This window comes from Trachurus japonicus, chromosome 23, assembly GCF_045865225.1.
Source record: "Trachurus japonicus isolate A0001 chromosome 23, Traja_1.0".
NCBI lineage: Eukaryota > Metazoa > Chordata > Actinopteri > Carangiformes > Carangidae > Trachurus > Trachurus japonicus.
In genome coordinates this window covers 117,501-136,538 of record NC_140929.1, presented here as the reverse complement: position 1 = coordinate 136,538, position 19,038 = coordinate 117,501, and the positions used below count along the sequence as shown (strand labels likewise).

Genomic DNA, 19,038 nt, shown 5'->3' with positions numbered 1-19,038 from the left:
TAGGCCAATCCACCCTAGTAGTAGTAGTAGTAGTAGTAGTAGTAGTTAGGCCAATCCACCCTAGTAGTAGTAGTAGTAGTAGTAGTAGTAGTAGTTAGGCCAATCCACCCTAGTAGTAGTAGTAGTAGTAGTAGTAGTAGTTAGGCCAATCCACCCTAGTAGTAGTAGTAGTAGTAGTAGTAGTAGTAGTAGTTAGTGGCAGCGGAAGCAGGAAGGGAGTATCTGAGTATCTGAACCAACTCAACAACTTCTGTAAAAACTTTCATCGTGACGTCACAGACCGGAAGCTACCTGCCGCCCCTTCACAATAAAAGCCCGTTCCGCCGCGAGACCGAGACAGCAGCGCGGGGTTGAGGCTTTTATTGTGAAGGCGGCGCACTCCCAGACCGGAAGTGGCGGTGCTGACGTCACACTTGACTCGGGTCTGATCCGGATCACCGAGCTCCGCTGCCTCGCGCCGCGCGCCACTGCCGCGTTCCTCTGCACCGCGTTACTTCGTTACTTTGTTCACTCTGTCCTCGCGACGCTGCGGAGGTTTTAACGGCGGGAACCGGGACCGAGACCCGGACTAAGACCCGGACCAGGACCAGGACCAGGACCAAGACCAGGACCAGGACTAAAACCAGGACTAAGACCAGGTGAGTCTGTCAGGACACAAACACCTGAACCGAGTCAGGTGTTAGTCCTGGTCCCAGGGCCGGTCCAAGCCTCCACGGGGCCCTGAGCTGAACCTTTATCTTGGCCCCCTCCTCTATTACAGCCCATAATACTATGTCATGTTTTCCTCTGTCATTATAAATCATCACATCCTGGTTTTTACCGTCTGTGCTTTTTCTTCTGAAACCAAATGTAACAAAGTCTCAGCAGCCTGAGGTTGGTTTCCATTTCATCTTCTAGTTAATATAAAGTAACTAAATAAACCAACAGACATGAATGTATTTATTGTAAACACATCATCTACTTTTTAACTTTTTTCTGGTTTTAATTAAATAAACTGCAACAGAAAAGTGCAACAACAATTTGAAATGCAACAATAATTCAAGTTTTTTGTAATTAGGCCGAGTTTCTCTAAAGATCGACAGAAGTTAAGTTACACACTACAGTTTATAAAAGTTTCTTGCCTTTTGCCCCCCCCCCCCCCCCCCCCCCAGTAGTCACGGGCCCCCAGCAGGAGCTCAGTCCACTGAGGCCTCGGGCCGACGCTGCACAGACCTCAGACCAGGACCCAGTTCAGGACCAGGACTAAGACTCTGTAACTTCCCAAAACGTTTTCAGGAACAGAAACGAGTCAGGATCATGTGACTGTTGATGTTGAAAACTTTATTTAAACTTAAAGGGCAACTTCGGTTTTTTCAACCTGGGACCTGTTTTCATCTGTTTCTCTGTGTATGTGAGTGATGGATGATACTTTTATTGAGGTGGCTGCAGTACTGAGCCGGGCAGGCAGCCTGCAGCCCATAATACTCTTCAACCAGGCAGGCAGCCTGCAGCCTGCAGCCCATAATACTCTTCAACCAGGCAGGCAGCCTGCAGCCTGCAGCCCATAATACTCTTCAACCAGGCAGGCAGCCTGCAGCCTGCAGCCCATAATACTCTACCACGGGGCAAGTGGCTCCATCAGAGTTCACACACTGAGGCTCAGATAGTTACAGTGAGTGTCTGACAACAAACTAGAAAGGAGAAATGGACGTAATCGTCTTTTTGCTGTGATCTGGGTCCAGATCACCACACCACCACGCCGCTATCTGAGCCTGTCAGTGTGAAACAAATGCCCGTTTATAGGGTGAACTCTGACGGAGCCACTTGCCCCGTGGTAGAGTGTTATGGGCTGCAGCTGCCTGCCTGGCTCAATACTGCAGCCACCTCAATAAAAGTATTATCCATCACTCACATAGAAAAAGACAGAAGACAGAAAGTTTCCCTTTAAGCTCAGGACAGAAGCTGAATCCGCTTCTAATAATTATAATAATGATGTTTATCTATAGAGCACTTTCATGCATAAAGCCTTGAACAAAGCCAAACAATAACAGTGATGAAAGATAAAATCAACAACTTATTAAAATCCAAATTAAAGATTTAAACGTTTTCAGTTTCTTTTTAAAAATGGCCAACGAGTCCAAGGGAAGAGTGTTCCAGAGTCTAGGACCGTTTCCTTGGACACCTCAGGAAAGACCGGCAGTAGGCTATACAGTATCAGTATCATACAGTACCAGATAATTGTGTGCCTGTCTCCATTCGAGCACTGAATGCTTCGAAATAATGACTGGTTGTAACCTGTTTAAGTCTGTACTGGCCACCGTACTGTCCCAATCATTTTGCTCTCCTCTGTGTGAGACTGCACTTTATCTGATGCACTTTACTTGACCACTATGTTCTTAACAGTGTTATCTTGGATCTTGTATTCTGTGTTTCAACGGTATTTCCTATATTTATCTCTTATATGATCACAATTAGTGCATATTTTATTTATATTGTTATTTATAATGATGCGCTTCTATGTCACTATATGTCTTTGTGTTGTATGTTTTTTACCTTTATGTGATTCTATGAGCTGCAACCCAAATTGCCCTTTGGGGACGTGAAATAAACTGAACTTGAACTTGAACTTAATTGATAACCCGTTACCATGGCAACACTAATGTCATGAAAATGATAATAACTCATTTTACTGCCTTTTTGCTTTGTAGGGCAGAAGATGAACCCCCCTCCTGTCTCCGTGGCGACCATGAACCCCCCTCCTGTCTCCGTGGCGACCATGAGCGTGCAGCCGCGGCGCATCAGGCTGAAGCCCTGGCTGCTGGCCCAGGTGGACGGCGGCCGCTACCCGGGACTGGGATGGATGGGTCCAGACCACCGCCTCTTCCTGATACCATGGAAACACGCCACTCGCCACACGCCGTCGTCGGACGAGGAGAACACCATCTTCAAGGTGGGAACGCCCCCAACAATGTTCACTCTCATTTTAAAACTCCTGAGCAGAAACTCACCTCCCTGATGAGCTGCTGGAGCGACTGTGAAAAGTAACGGTATTTAGGAATCTTTACGATTAATTAATTAATTGTGGCGTTTAAAGGATCATTTCTGTTTTGATGAAATGAGCTCCAGCCGAGAGGCGCGTATATCCGTATAATGGAGTCTACAGCCTCTAAATAACACATTATCTGCAGAGAAACTCCTTCATTTCACCAGTATTTAGTTCTGATAGGCTAGTGCTATTCCCCTCTGAGTCCGGGGTTAGCTGTTATCAACATCCGGGGTCTGTAGGTTGACCTGCTGACCTCTGACCTGGATGATGTCATCTCTGAGCTTGTTGCTAGCGCTAATGCTACGGTTGGTTTCTGTGTGTTTGTGACTTGTCAGAACAAAATGAGCAGCTGGATGAAGTTCAGCTTCCACAGGCTTCCTCTCCTCAACCTGGACTCACTAAAGCTCCGGCTAGTTGAGATAAAAATGGACCCGAATGCCGAAGCAGAATGATTATTATCAGAATGAGCCGCGCGGCGCTCAGAGATGACATCATCCAGGTCAGAGGTCAGTAGGTCAACCTACAGACCCCGGATGTTGATAACAGCTAACCCCGGACTCAGAGGGGAATAGCACTAGCCTATCACAACTAAATATTGGTGAAATGAAGGAGTTTCTCTGCAGATAATGTGTTATTTAGACCCTGTAGACTCCATTATACGGATATACGCGCCTCTCGGCTGCAGCTCATTTCATCACAACCACTTGGAATGACACCAGAGTTATCTGGGGGAGGAAATGATCGGATTTTATGTAGAAATAAGGTCCAGGTTGTAAAAAAAACGGAAATTGTCCTTTTAATACTGCGATTAATAGTGAAAACGAGTGATGGTGACTGTGTTAACCCCTGCGCTGCGTCTCTTAGGCGTCCAGCTGCGTTAACCCCTGCGCTGCGTCTCTTAGGCGTCCAGCTGCGTTAACCCCTGCGCTGCGTCTCTTAGGCGTCCAGCTGTGTTAACCCCTGCGCTGCGTCTTGCAGGCGTCCAGCTGTGTTAACCCCTGCGCTGCGTCTCTTAGGCGTCCAGCTGCGTTAACCCCTGCGCTGCGTCTCTCAGGCGTCCAGCTGTGTTAACCCCTGCGCTGCGTCTCTTAGGCGTCCAGCTGTGTTAACCCCTGCGCTGCGTCTCTTAGGCGTCCAGCTGCGTTAACCCCTGCGCTGCGTCTCTTAGGCGTCCAGCTGTGTTAACCCCTGCGCTGCGTCTTGCAGGCGTCCAGCTGTGTTAACCCCTGCGCTGCGTCTCTTAGGCGTCCAGCTGTGTTAAACCCTGCGCTGCGTCTCTTAGGCGTCCAGCTGTGTTAACCCCTGCGCTGCGTCTCTTAGGCGTCCAGCTGTGTTAACCCCTGCGCTGCGTCTCTTAGGCGTCCAGCTGTGTTAACCCCTGCGCTGCGTCTCTTAGGCGTGGGCGGTGGCGACGGGGAAGTTCCAGGACGGCGTGGACGATCCCGACCCGGCCAAGTGGAAAGCGAATCTCCGCTGCGCTCTGAACAAGAGCCGCGAGTTCCAGCTGAAGTACGACGGCACCAAGGAGACGCCGCTGCAGCCGTACAAGATCTACGAGGTCCTGGAGCAGCCGGGGAGCGCAGGTGACCGCCGCCGCCGCCGTCGTCATGGTGACAGCTCATCTACAACAACCACCTGACTTCCTAAAGATGTAGAGCCTGGTCATGGAAAAGGGATAAACCTTGTTCTACTTGGCTTTAGAAAAGAGGAGCTACAGCTGAACTGAAGATTCATCTATCTTTAGTTTACTCATTAGTCTACTTGCTAAAAATGAGTACCCGGAAATGTTGAGTACCCCAAAGTTTTATGTTAGAAATAGATAGTATGGGTCCCCAGTATTCAGAAACTGCCGGATGATAACTTATATATATTGGGCAATTAGCACAATTGACATAATTAGCATAAATTAGCATAATTGCCTATATGGGCAATATTTCAGCAAAATTGACTTGGCTGATCTGGGCAATGTTGGAGTGGTTTTAGGGGTTATTGATGATGCTGAATCCATTTCTGACATTTTCAAATTCAAAATGGCTGTCTAAACCGGAAGGGACCAATTTGAAATCCATCAAAATCGGCCCACTGGCGGTTAAAATCTGGTCACTTCCGGTTTAGACAGCCATTTTGAATTTTGAAAATGTCAGAAATGGATTCAGCATCATCAGTAACCCCTAAAACCACTCCAATATTGCCCAGATCAGACAAGTCAATTTTGCTGAAATATTGCCCATATAGGCAATTATGCTAATTTATGCTAATTATGTCAATTGTGCTAATTGACCAATATATATAAGTTATCATCCGGCAGTTTCTGAATACTGGGGACCCATACTATATATTTCTAACATAAAACTTTGGGGTACTCAACATTTCCGGGTTCACAATGGGGCCCAATGGGCTGGCAAGTAGACTACATTCAGACCTTTACATACAGTCAGAGATGGCAAAAGTACCCAGATTCTTTACTTGAGTAGAAGTAAAAGTACCTGTGTAAAAAACGACTTAAGTAAAAGTGAAAGTACTGATCCAAATATCTACTCAAGTAAAAGTAAAAAGTACAGGCTTTGAAATTTACTCAAAAGTATTATTAAAAGTAAAAAGTATTTCAATTACACGATTCACTGCAAAACAAATAACCACATGATAATTTATCTTGAATCCATTTCATCAATGTTATTGTTTGAACAAACATTGTTCACATAGCCTAAGTTTACCTGCCGGACACAAGATGTATCCTAATGTACTTCACTATGGTCAGTTGTAGGCATTTGTATTGTATACTTCAGGGTTACACATCACACTTATGAACATTACATTTTGGACCAGGATTGGCTCCTATACCAATTAATCAACTTTTTTAATATCACATCAGGCAACAATTGTTTCTCACTGTACAGGTGGTGTGAATGGCACACCTAGGGACTGCATATGAAAATAACTACGCTTCATTAGGCTATCTGGTAAAAAAAAATCCCCCCCCCCCCCCCCCCGTGCGCTCAGTGGATTGAGACACTTTAGGAGGGTTATTATTTATGGTCCTCTTCCACTAGCGCGACTCGGCTCTATTCGTTTTTTTTGGGGCTTTTCCACTAGTACTCAAGCGCAACGTCCAACACGAGAATCAAACCTGCTAATTTTAAAAACCCAGCGGCAGCAGCGGCCACTGATCTGTACTGAGACTGTTGTTGTTCTGTCACCTGAGTTCACTGACTGCTGTGTGAGTGAGTTTGGAGCTGATGAGAGGAGAGAAAAAAGAGAGCGAGACGACCCGGCGGCGTGATATGACGACCCCGACCCCCCTGAGGAGGAACTATGAAGACTCAGCTCAAGTCGAGCTGTAATTTTATTTTGCCGTAAATGTATTTTGCCGCGGAAACCCTCATGTGTATATTTAAAAAAGTAACGAGCCTTTTGGGGAAATGTAAGGAGTAGAAAGTACCGATATTTGCGTTAAAAATTTACTGAGTAAAAGTAAAAAGTTGTCAGAAAAATAAATACTTCTAAAAGTACAAAGTACCTGACAATTCTACTTAAGTACAGTAACGAAGTATTTGTACTTCGTTACTTGCCATCACTGCATACATTTATATGTTTCTCTGTGTGTATATATATATAAATGTACTCATTTATTTATTTATCTTTCTACCAACACGATTCTAACACATTTTTTATTTATTTTATTTATCTAACCTTTATTTAAAGGTGTACAGAAATGGCCGTTTGTCCTGTTTGTCGCGCCGAGTTGTCACGAGCTGCAACACGAGTTTACCCGAGTAAGGAAAATGAATTTGATTGGTCGTTATCGAGCGGGCGGGATATTCAAAGTTTGGGGCGAGCCCGAGCTCCGCGTGTGTGTGCGTGTCTCAGACGTTTGCATGACGGATTACGGATCCAATATCAGTGGCTGGTGAATCGTGTACAGGCTGACGTATAATCCGTGCGCCTGCATTATCCAATACGAAAAAAAAAACTACACTAAAATACACACTTTCATCACGGATTTACTCAAAAATAGAATTTTGCACAAAGTTTGGCCTACATCGTCTGATAGATGAGTTATTACACTAATTTTATGACCCAGAGTGGGCTCAAATTCAATTTTCTTTTCTGTACACCTTTAACTAGGTGAGCAAATTAAGAACAAAATTCTTATTTTCAAGTGCAGCCTGAAGGGGAAGGGGGAGGGGAGTGCTAAAAGTGAAAACAAGGTTACTAAACAAGGTTAATAAATTACACAGAAAAATTCAATATGATACAATATGATACAATATATACAATATATCAATATAATCAATATAATACAATACAATAAAACGTTAATCAGTAGGGCATGACAGAGGCCTATTAGCTATAAGTGCAGGAGTCGACTGTGATTTGTAGTAGAAAGTTTAAGGTGTTTTGTAGGTAAGGTGTTCCAGTCCAAGGCTGCAGCGAACCAGAAGGCTCTGCGTCCGAAGACGGTGCGGACTTTGGGGATGGAGAGGTTGATGACTTTGGGGATGGAGAGGTTGATGACTTTGGGGATGGAGAGGTTGATGACTTTGGGGATGGAGAGGTTGATGAATGCACTGGATCTTAGATTGCAGGCAGGGTGAGAGAGGTGCAGAAGAGAAGAGAGGTAGAGAGGTGTGATGCCGAGAATGGTTTTATAGATGAGCAGAAACCAGTGATGGAGACGTGCAATGATATAGTGTCCTTTCCCTCTTTTCTTTTTTTTTCTCCTTCTTTCAGTTATTTATTTATTTTATTTTCATCATTATTATTGCTGTTATTATTGTATTTTCTTGTATGTGCCTTCTAGTTGTTGACCGTGTGTAAAGTGACTTCCTGTGTGTGTTTCAGACGGCGGTGACGTGGACGTGGACGAGGACGAGGACGAGGTGAGGTCACAGCTGCAGGTAAAACGTCTCTCTCTCCGTCTCTTCTCTCTTCTCTTCTCACCTCATCTTCCTGTTTCCTTTCAGATGCCCAACCTCATGGACCTGAGCATCGGTGAGTCGCCGCGCCGCACGTCACCATGGAAACCAGGTGGATGGTGTCATAGGATAAGATTAGGATAAGATTACACTTTATTATCAGATCACTCTGAAATGTGTCTTACGTCCCCATGACGTCCAAGGTTTCACACAAATAATAACAAAATACCAAAAACATACATTTACAGAAAACATAAATGTTACACTCAAAGAAACACACAAACTACCTCCTAACTCCTCACAACATAAATCCAACATTACAATGTGTCTTTGGTGCAACAGCCAGTGCTCAGTCTGTACAAGGGTCGACTTAGAGCCTGTGGTGGCAAACGTAGATTTTAATTCCAAAGCCACTGGATTTATTAGCAGTAGGCTGGTGCAGCTGGTTGACTCGTATGTTACCGTCTTGTGTTCCTTAAAGGTTGACTATGTAGAATTACAAGAAAAACAACAGAAAAAGAATTCCAGCAGTCGATTGCCAGACCGTTGCTAGGTAAAATGGGCCGTTGCTAGGGACTCCGCTCTGATCAGAGGACAGCAGAGGAGGAGAACTAAGCAGGATATTTACCTTATGTTTCATTTTTACCGTCATTAACAGCATAATAAATGACTTGTAGCGTGTTACAGGGACAGTGGAGGCTCTCTGCTTCCACACCGCTGCTGCTCAGAGCCTCAGAGCCTCCGCTGTCACTGCTCTCGTCAAGTTGGAAAAAAAAAAAAAAAAAGGAGCTCCGTGGCACCGAAAGTCCGCGACGATAAACGTGCTTATGACAGATAAGACTACACAAATACACCCATCCTAACAAGTATATGATAATCCATTGATCCACCGATTGATTATTAAAAAGGCTTGGTTGGAAACAAACGCATCCGACCGGGAGGAGGCAGGAAAACAGCGGAGAACTGAGCCACGTGTCGGCTACAGGCAGGTACGAATGTAAACAGAACGTTGACAGAAAGTCATTGTCGAGCCCGTCAAAAAAATTAAAAATAATAATTCAGACTAAAAAAATTTTTTTTATGGAAAAGCAATACTTTCATTCTGTACCCCTCTAAAGGCCCCATGGATGTATTATTTTTGAAAAAATATAGCTTTTAATAAATATTCTACATATTCAACCTTTAACTACTCACAAACCACCGGAGAGTCAGGTCGTAGTTTCGTTGTTTTATTTCTCGTTGCAGAATCCAGGTGTTTCCATTAACACTCACCATTCCAAGCTTCTCTTGGTTTTCACAACGGTCCACAACATCTTAACGTAACGGTAACATCTGAAAGTGACGGTCAAAAAACCTTTTTTCCCTGTAGCTACCTATTAGCACTCTGCTAATCCACGTCTTGTACTTTTCACAAGTTCTTCAAAACAAACGCAGCCTAACGCAGTACGCATGAGCAGCGCCTACTTCAGGTGCTGTGGTAAATTTGACATCTATGCAATAAAAGGCAATAATGTCATAACACAACCAAAACCAATATAAAACATGCTGTAATCTACAGTAAAACTCTCAACTTTCTTTAACATAATATTGGCTCCTACAGAGCCCAAACTCTGATTCAACAGTTTGACAGACTGAGGGACAGAAGAGTTCCTCAGCCTGTTCAGTCTCTAAACCTCCTGTTTGGCAGAAGATGATCTTCCTCCAATAACACATGAGAGAGAATAGGTCAGATCAGATATTAGTCTTTATTTATAGATGTTACTATAAGAGACAACATTCTCTTAGTGTTTAGCTGCTTGAAGATGTGACCCAGTTTGACCCACAACCTCTGAACAGATGTGTCAGTCTGGTCGCTGGTCATGTGACGATGACGATGATGTAATCTGATGACGTGATGTCTCGTCAGACCCCAGGATCGGTGACTCCGCCCCCTTCAGGATCGGTGACTCCGCCCCCTTCAGGATCGGTGACTCCGCCCCCTTCGCCGGCCACTCCGAGCCGAGCCGCTTCGGACCGCTGATGGGCGGCGTTCCCGTGGGACTCAGCAGCGTTCCCACGGCGACCGCGGCTCCAGACCTGATGGACGCCACCATGAGGGTCGAGACCCCGGACCAGGACCAGGACCAGACGCCGGCGGCGGCGGCGGCGGCGTGCAAGTACGACCTGCTGAGCAGCGTTCCACGTGAGTAACGACACCGTTAGAACCTCCTTTATAAAACGTAAAGGTGAAATCCTGCGATCTGATTGGTTGTTAACCGTGGTATAATGAGCAGTTACCACGGCTACTATTCTAAAGCCTTATCACAGCGTAGGCTATCACTCCGCCTCAGGCACGTATGACTGGTATGAATGGAAGTTGTTGTCATGTATCCATGACAACGGACTGTTGCAGTCCGTAGCAACAGACAGTCGATGTTTCTATGATGTTAAAAATGTAGTAAAGTAGTGTAATTGACCTTTCGCAAAACCCCGCCCCCGAACGGTCATTGTCCAATCAGACATCATAGCAACCGTTACTATGTAAACAAGGTCCGTCAAGCTTCGGACCTCCGACAAGCAAAGTGTATTGTCGGACAGTAGTTACCTGAAGAGTTTGGCTGAGGGAGTCGTGTTCTCTCCCTTCTCAAAGCTGAAAACACAACAGGAGAGGTGCCCCCCCCCCCACCCCGCAGCCGGACCCTTCTCCCCCTCCCAGCTAAATGTCATGAAAATAAACAAGCATACAGCCTCCATCTGCTCCAAGGTAAGCTAGCAGGACTAGGGCTGTAGTTCAACTTTCACTTTCACCAGGCACTGCTGCAGCATGCACGCTTCTCTCTCTCTCTCTCTCGCTCTGTGTGTGTGAATGTCAATAACAAACAGCGCTATGAGGAGATGAATGAACGGAAGACATGCAGCGGTGTATTTGCAACCATTTTAAAAAAACAGAAGGAGCTGTACGTATGAGGAAACACTGTAGCCTACTATAGTGTAGCTACTTCCACAGATTGAATCCTCTCGGTGGGGAGAAAAAAAGAAAAGAAGAAGCTCTGGTCTCGGTGCGCGACACAAACACCACGTCCTGTTACCCGTATTCTCTTGCAGATGCGCCACATGATGCGATTTATGAATCGATAAAAGCCGTATTTTGATCATCATTATGTTGACATTGTGACCACGCAATTTTGTAGTGGTGTCAGAATGTTTAGTGATTATTAATATTCATAAATATAGCGCTCATATGCCTCTGAGACTCTGATGCCTCAAGACGCTCAATATAAAAACACTGTTGACACTCGGGCAGCATCGAGAAGCTTGTCGGGCTAGCAACGGTAACTAAGGGGGGCGGAGCTTTTGCGAAAGGTCAATTGACATGTTGAAGGTGAACTTTGACCTCCAGAGGGTTAACAATGGTAGAGGGGACTGAGCAGTGACAGAGCTGTCACTACCCGATTTGCATCGCTACCAGATCTGTGACAGCCACGTACGGCAACTCCACTTGGACAAACTTAGTTGAATTGACTTAGGATCACTGCCCTGTGTGGTCGCCAGAGACGGTTTATCTTTTTATTTATTTTTTAAAATACTTTATTAGTAATGTAAACTGAGGGTTGGTTGTGGTGGTCTGGATCTTGATGCTCAGAAAACAGGAACACAGGCGACTTTAGTGTTTACTCTCCTCTTTTCTCGCCGGCCTCATCACCATGACAACCACAAACAATCACAACTACCACAACACTCACTGAATAAACGAGTCTGCCGCGGCTGTCTTATGACGGACCTACGCGGTTTTTATTTTATTTTATTTTTTAATCATTTTCACAGTACCGTATTTTAAATTCACAGAACTTTAAGCTTGTACGCAAATCGGGCAGTGCCCAAATGAAGTTTGTCCAAGTGGAGTTGCCGTAGGCAGCTGTCCAAGATGGCGGCCGGTCTGCGCATGCGCAGACCAGTTTTGTCACAGATCGGGTAGCGTCGCAAATCGGGTAGTGACAAGAGCTACTTGGAGCTAACGTCTGGACAGCTGGGAACAGCTTTTTATTCTGGTTCAATAAAACTACATGAAATTGATTGCGTATTCCTCTTTCATATTGTCATTATTGGTAACCGGTTTATAAAAGCTATATACCACTCCAGTCCGTGGTCTATGCTCATTCTACCACTCTAACTGGCTAAAGGCTAATGCTAAGCTAACAGTGGTCTATGCTCATTCTACCACTCTAAGGGGGAACAACGCCACTTAGAGTGGTAGAATGAGCATAGACCACTGTTAGCTTAGCATTAGCCTTTAGCCACTTAGAGTGGTAGAATGAGCATAGACCACTGTTAGCTTAGCATTAGCCTTTAGCCAGTTAGAGTGGTAGAATGAGCATAGACCACTGTTAGCTTAGCATTAGCCTTTAGCCACTTAGAGTGGTAGAATGAGCATAGACCACTGTTAGCTTAGCATTAGCCTTTAGCCAGTTAGAGTGGTAGAATGAGCATAGACCACTGTTAGCTTAGCATTAGCCTTTAGCCACTTAGAGTGGTAGAATGAGCATAGACCACTGTTAGCTTAGCATTAGCCTTTAGCCAGTTAGAGTGGTAGAATGAGCATAGACCACTGTTAGCTTAGCATTAGCCTTTAGCCAGTTAGAGTGGTAGAATGAGCATAGACCACTGTTAGCTTAGCATTAGCCTTTAGCCAGTTAGAGTGGTAGAATGAGCACAGACCACTGTTAGCTTAGCATTAGCCTTTAGCCAGTTAGAGTGGTAGAATGAGCACAGACCACTGTTAGCTTAGCATTAGCCTTTAGCCAGTTAGAGTGGTAGAATGAGCACAGACCACTGTTAGCTTAGCATTAGCCTTTAGCCAGTTAGAGTGGTAGAATGAGCATAGACCACTGTTAGCTTAGCATTAGCCTTTAGCCAGTTAGAGTGGTAGAATGAGCAGAGACCACTGTTAGCTTAGCATTAGCCTTTAGCCAGTTAGAGTGGTAGAATGAGCATAGACCACTGTTAGCTTAGCATTAGCCTTTAGCCCCTTAGAGTGGTAGAATGAGCATAGACCACTGTTAGCTTAGCATTAGCCTTTAGCCAGTTAGAGTGGTAGAATGAGCATAGACCACTGTTAGCTTAGCATTAGCCTTTAGCCAGTTAGAGTGGTAGAATGAGCAGAGACCACTGTTAGCTTAGCATTAGCCTTTAGCCAGTTAGAGTGGTAGAATGAGCAGAGACCACGGCCTGGAGTGGTATATTGCTTAAATAGCGTCCTCCGGCGGCGCTCGTGTTAACGTTTAAAGTGAGAAGGATGTTTGCAGGGCGTCACCATGGAAACAGGATGTTTGCAGGGCGTCACCATGGAAACCGTTTGTCTCTTGTCTCCGTTGCCATAGTAACAGACCTGGACCTGAAGTTCCAGTACCGCGGCCGGACCGCGGGCTCTCTGACCGTCAGTAACCCTCAGGGCTGCCGGCTCTACTACGGACACCTGGAGCCGACGCCGCAGCAGGTCGACCTGTTCGGACCGGTCGGGCTGCAGCAGGTCCTGTTGCCGGGGGCGACGCAGATCCAGAACCAGAAGCAGCGGTTCTACACCGAGGCGCTGCTGGACGTGATGGAGCGCGGCCTCATCCTGGAGATCTGCCAGCAGGACATCTACGCCGTGAGGCTCTGCCAGTGCAAAGTGTTCTGGTCCGGACCCGGAACGCCCGAACCTGGACCGCCGAACCCCATGGAGCGGGAGAAGAAGATCCGGGTCTTCAGCCTCAACGACTTCCTGCAAGGTGAGAGAGTTCTGCTGGGAGGTCCAGAACAAGGTGAGAGAGTTCTGCTGGGAGGTCCAGAACGGGTCAGAACGGGTCAGAACCGTCCTGCAAGGTGAGAGAGTTCTGCTGTGAGGTCCAGAACAAGGTGAGAGAGTTCTGCTGGGAGGTCCAGAACGACTTCCTGCAAGGTGAGAGAGTTCTGCTGCGAGGTCCAGAACGGGTCAGAACGGGTCAGAACGGGTCAGAACGGGTCAGAACCGTCCAGACCAGCGGCCGGATTCACCAATATGATCTTAAGAAACATCTTAAGAACAAAGTTGAGAAAATACTTAAGAACTGTTTTGGAGAATATGACTTCTTCTCTTTTTTCTTCTTAAGACTGAAGTTAAGAAAAAAAAAGACACTTAAGAAGATGTTTTTTGTTAAGAAGGTTTAGTGAATCTGGCCCCTGGTCGTCATGGAAACGTTGTTGTGTCCTCAGGTCTGATCCTGTTCCAGAGAGGAGAAGCTCCGACTCCGCCGCCGTTCGAGATCCACTTCTGCTTCGGAGAAGACTGGCCGGACCAGAAGCCCCGCGAGAAGAAACTCATCATGGTCCAGGTCCGACTCAGCAGCACGGGGGGGGGTTAGCTGGTTAGCTTAGCTTAGCTTAGCTGGTTAGCTGCTTAGCTGCCCAGATAGCAAAATGACACTGAATCAACGTTGAAGTATGGTCAGGCAGCTACGTTGAATCAACATTGATTCCCGACATTTAATCAACATTGAAAGCGCTCGTTATGATAGATGTTGAATCAACGTCATATTTTCAACCATTAAGCGATACTGAATCAACACTGATTCAACGTTCATCTAAAAGCAATCTGCTGCTATATTTTTAGTTGATTTTACATTGAAAACATGTTACTGAATCGACTGTTATCTAAATGGAAGTATCTGTGTTAATTGTAGGCAGATATAAATGTTATTTTAGTCCAAAAATATGGAATCATACTAAAACATATTCGAATAACTGAAAAAAGTGACAGAAAACAGGCTTTTAATATTCAAGGTTTATTCTTATTCTTCTTTACTCTTTATGTGAAAACATATGACTTAGTTCTCCTATTATCAGTCTCCCAATCGGAGCCGTGGCACCGCACATGAAATAACAACGCTACGAGCAAAACAAAAACATAGAGCTTGACTCGGGGAACTACACATAGGAGCCATTACATTGTACAGCCAGCATTTTATTAATTATTAATGACAATAATAATTGATTTAACTTATAATGCACTTTTCATTCAAAGAAAGGCTCGCTCACCAGAGGGCATAACGTTACCTAATCCATACAGCTGTTAGTTAAAGGTGTTCAGGCCTGTTTGTAAAGAGTCCAGTCTTTGTGCTGCTGTCCTCAGCTGGATGAGGAGGCAGCTCCAGAGGTGTGTCTCCCCCCGGTACACAGCCTGGTGGGGGGGGGTCCGGGATGAGGAGGCAGCTCCAGAGGTGTGTCCCCCTCCGGTGGGTCCGGAGGAGCAGCTGTCTGCGGGTGGTGGACTGTGTGTGGAGTGATGAGTTGTTGTAGAAGGAGACGTGTGTCTGTTGATGCACTTGTGGCTGAGCAGCTGAGCAGCAGGACTTTGTAGTGGAACCGGGATGGGACCGGGAGCCGGGATAGGGAGGTCCGGGGTTATGTGCTCAATCATCTTCACGGACTCTTCCCGGCAGCGCTGCGTCCTAGACGGGGGCATGGCTCAGCCTCTCACACCTTTTAACCTACATGTAAAACAAACAAAATGTCAGGCGATTGTCATTGATTATTTTGTCACGTAAATAAGCGTTTCTCCGACACAGGACGTCCAAGCTGCTGCTGAGACGCTCCGGTCGCCGGTAATTCACAAAGCTCAGGTGGAGCTGCGCTAACGGCAGCTGCTCCAGTCACAACACAGACCAGCAGCCAGTTACCGGTAGCTATGCCACTAGGTCTCACGCCGAAAACTGGTCTAAAAGCCTTTAGTGGATGTCGAATGCTATTTTAGACCGTGTATTGTATAATATTTACTCTCAAATTAACAGTTTTTATCACTCACCTGGACAGCTAAACCGAAGCTGTATGCTTGAAAACGTGCCAGTTAAAATACATCACGAACACAATTTAATAAACTCCATTAAGCAAAAAACACAGCTATCTTTATAATCAGTAAAATAAAAATATTTTTAACTTACTTTAACAGGAGCAGGAGGGTCCGTCCGAGCGCTGTCAAAGAGGGGAGAGAAAAAAAAAGGCGACTGCTGCCGCCTGGCAGTTGGGATGTACCACCAGTAGGTGTAAAGTGGAGCTTTTGGACTGCTCCACTCCTTGCTCTCACTGTCTGAGAACAACTTGTAGACGTTTTTGTCATGAACTAGACACAAGCCTTCAGAGGATTTTAACAGTAAAAAAAAAAATCACGTCTACAGCATAAGGTGCTTAATTGAATATGTTTGACACCCCCTTCCTCTCATTATGTGGTCTCACCCAGTTCAATGCATTGAAACAGCATCAGTGAAACAATGTTGATTCAATGTTGGCATTTCAATGTACAATTTCAACCATCCTTCAATGTTGATTCAATGACGTATTTTCAACATTAAATTTTTAGAACGTTGATCTACCATCGATTTTTCAACCATTACCAACAATCAACCTTTATCAACCTTTCTGACCATAATTCAACGTTGATTCAATGTCATTTTGCTATCTGGGTGGTTATCTTAGCTTAGCTGGTTAGCTTGTTAGCTTAGCTTAGCTGGTTAGCTGGTTAGTTTAGCTTAGCTGGTTAGCTTGTTAGCTTAGCTTAGCTGGTTAGCTGGTTAGCTTAGCTTAGCTGGTTAGCTTAGCTTAGCTGGTTATCTTAGCTTAGCTGGTTAGCTTAGCTTAGCTTAGCTTAGCTGGTTAGCTTAGCTGGTTAGCTGGCAGCGACAGCGGAAAAGTGACCAGACTTGCAAAGTTTGTTCATTTTAAAACATTTATTTATTGAAATGTGGTGATATCTGCTGACCCGCGGCCGCTGGTGACGACTCTGTCAGCTGTCTGCAGTGTTTACACGTCACATTTTAGTACATTTAGTACATTTAGTACATTTAGTACCGCTTCACCCTTTTTAGAACCGCGGCCGAGCAGGAACTAAAAACATAGTACCGGGTACCAGGGTCCAGGTACTTTTATATAATGGAAACGCAAAAAGGTCGAGACGGGACGGTACCATGTAGTGGAAACACGGCTTATTATTCTTTATTACCAACACTGTTGTTGTTCCCATGGTGACGGTGGTTCCATGTCTAACCGGTTGTTCCCATGGTGACGGTGGTTCCATGTCTAACCGGTTGTTGCCGTGGTAACGTTCCCAGGTGGTCCCGGTGGTGGCCCGCATCCTGACGGAGATGTTCTCTGGAGAACTGAGCTGGTCGACCGACAGCATCCGGCTGCAGATCTCCAACCCCGACGTGAAGGACCAGACAGTCGAGCAGTTTAAAGAGCTGCAGAGGCTGCTGCAGAGCCAGCACATCCAGGGGCCCTGGGCCCCCCTCGCCCCATGACTCAGCACATCCAGGGGCCCTGGGCCCCCCTGGCCCCCTGACTCAGCACATCCAGGGGCCCTGGGCCCCCCTCGCCCCCTGACTCAGCACATCCAGGGGCCCTGGGCCCCCCTCGCTCCCTGACTCAGCACATCCAGGGGCCCTGGGCCCCCCTCGCCCCATGACTCAGCACATCCAGGGGCCCTGGGCCCCCCTCGCCCCATGACTCAGCACATCCAGGGGCCCTGGGCCCCCCTCGCTCCCTGACTCAGCACATCCAGGGGCCCTGGGCCCCCCTCGCTCCCTGACTCAGGGCCCTGGGCCCCCCTCGCCCCATGACTCAGCACATCCAGGGGCCCTGGGCCCCCCTCGCTCCATGACTCGGCACATCCAGGGGCCCTGGGCCCCCCTCGCCCCATGACTCAGCACATCCAGGGGCCCTGGGCCCCCCTCGCCCCCTGACTCAGCACATCCAGGGGCCCTGGACCCCTGGACCGCTCCCTGAAGCATGACTCAGCACATTACTGACCCCCATCGCTCCCTGAAGCCTGACTCAGCACATTACTGACCCCCATCGCTCCCTGAAGCCTGACTCAGCAGATTATTGACCATCGAAGCCCCGACTCGGCAGATTATCGACCATCGAAGCCCTGACTCGGCAGATTATCGACCATCGAAGCCCTGACTCGGCAGATTATCGACCATCGAAGCCCTGACTCGGCAGATTATCGACCATCGAAGCCCTGACTCGGCAGATTATTGACCCTCGATCAGAACAAAGATCATTTAAAGATCTGAAACAATAAAACAAACTGGTTCCATCAGCTGATCTGAGTTCAGTGGCGTTAAAGCAGAAGTCAGGTGAATGTTTGTGTTAATCTAAGTCTTAAATAGTTGTATCTTCCGACAGCAATCACTTCTATAGAGTGTTTGGTCTGAAACACGGGTCTGTCAGTCACTCTGCTCTGCTCTGAGCCCAGGAGAAAACTTTCCTTGTATCCTACAACCTTTATCCAATGAGGAGAGAGAACGGCATAAAGGGGCAGTCCTCTCTGTGTGTGCAGCCAAGGGATGCGCCTGAATGTGGTGACGTAGGGACGAGGACCAATAGATCCATGATGAGGGCGGGGGCTGCTAACTCCATCTGCTACTGCTGCTTTAACTTCCTGTTTCAGTCTCTTCATCTCCATGGATACGTCGACTCTTCATCTCCATGGATACGTCGACTCTTCATCTCCATGGATACGTCGACTCTTCATCTCCATGGATACGTCGAGTCTTCATCTCCATGGATACGTCGACTCTTCATCTCCATGGATACGTCGACTCTTCATCTCCATGGATACGTCGACTCCCGATCGATCAGATCAATGAGACGATCGATCATTTCTTTTCTTTCCATCAGTGACTGAAAATGAGTCTTTGATGTTGAATGAAAATGATAAATATAGTTTTATATGAAATATTAAAATCTAAACTAAACTCAGTGTTTCATGTTTCTCTTTGTTTTTTAGACTTTTATTGGTTTATTGATCGTTCACATCAAACGTGATGTTTCCATGTTTCTATGGCGACTTTGACAGGAAGTGATGTCATCGTGGTCCTGGTTCAAGTGTTAAAGGTTCAATACGGAAAAAGTTTAATAAAATAAAACATTCTGGCTTTACATTCATTATATTTAGTCTGAATGAATGAATTTAATACATGTTGACGGTTGGACAGTGACTTCCTGTTTCCATGGTAACAGCCAGTAGCCACCTCGTCTCCGTGGTTTTTTTGCAGGTTAAAGTCGGAGCTGCTCCTTTATTGACTTTATTTTACAGGACAGCCC

The 19,038-nt window shown here is 46.2% G+C and overlaps 1 protein-coding gene across 1 annotated transcript; it reads left to right on the top strand.

Annotated features, from left to right (window-relative positions):
• The first annotated feature begins 500 nt into the window (after nt 1-500).
• irf5 (interferon regulatory factor 5) lies at nt 501-17,277 on the top strand. Its single transcript, XM_085769285.1, has 9 exons — nt 501-638; nt 2,688-2,929; nt 4,422-4,608; nt 7,868-7,905; nt 7,990-8,017; nt 9,848-10,123; nt 13,299-13,688; nt 14,152-14,270; nt 17,040-17,277. The coding sequence occupies exons 2-9, from the start codon at nt 2,726-2,728 to the stop codon at nt 17,226-17,228; spliced, it is 1,431 nt and encodes a 476-aa protein (XP_085625411.1). The 5' UTR covers nt 501-638; nt 2,688-2,725; the 3' UTR covers nt 17,229-17,277.
• The last annotated feature ends 1,761 nt before the right edge of the window (nt 17,278-19,038 follow it).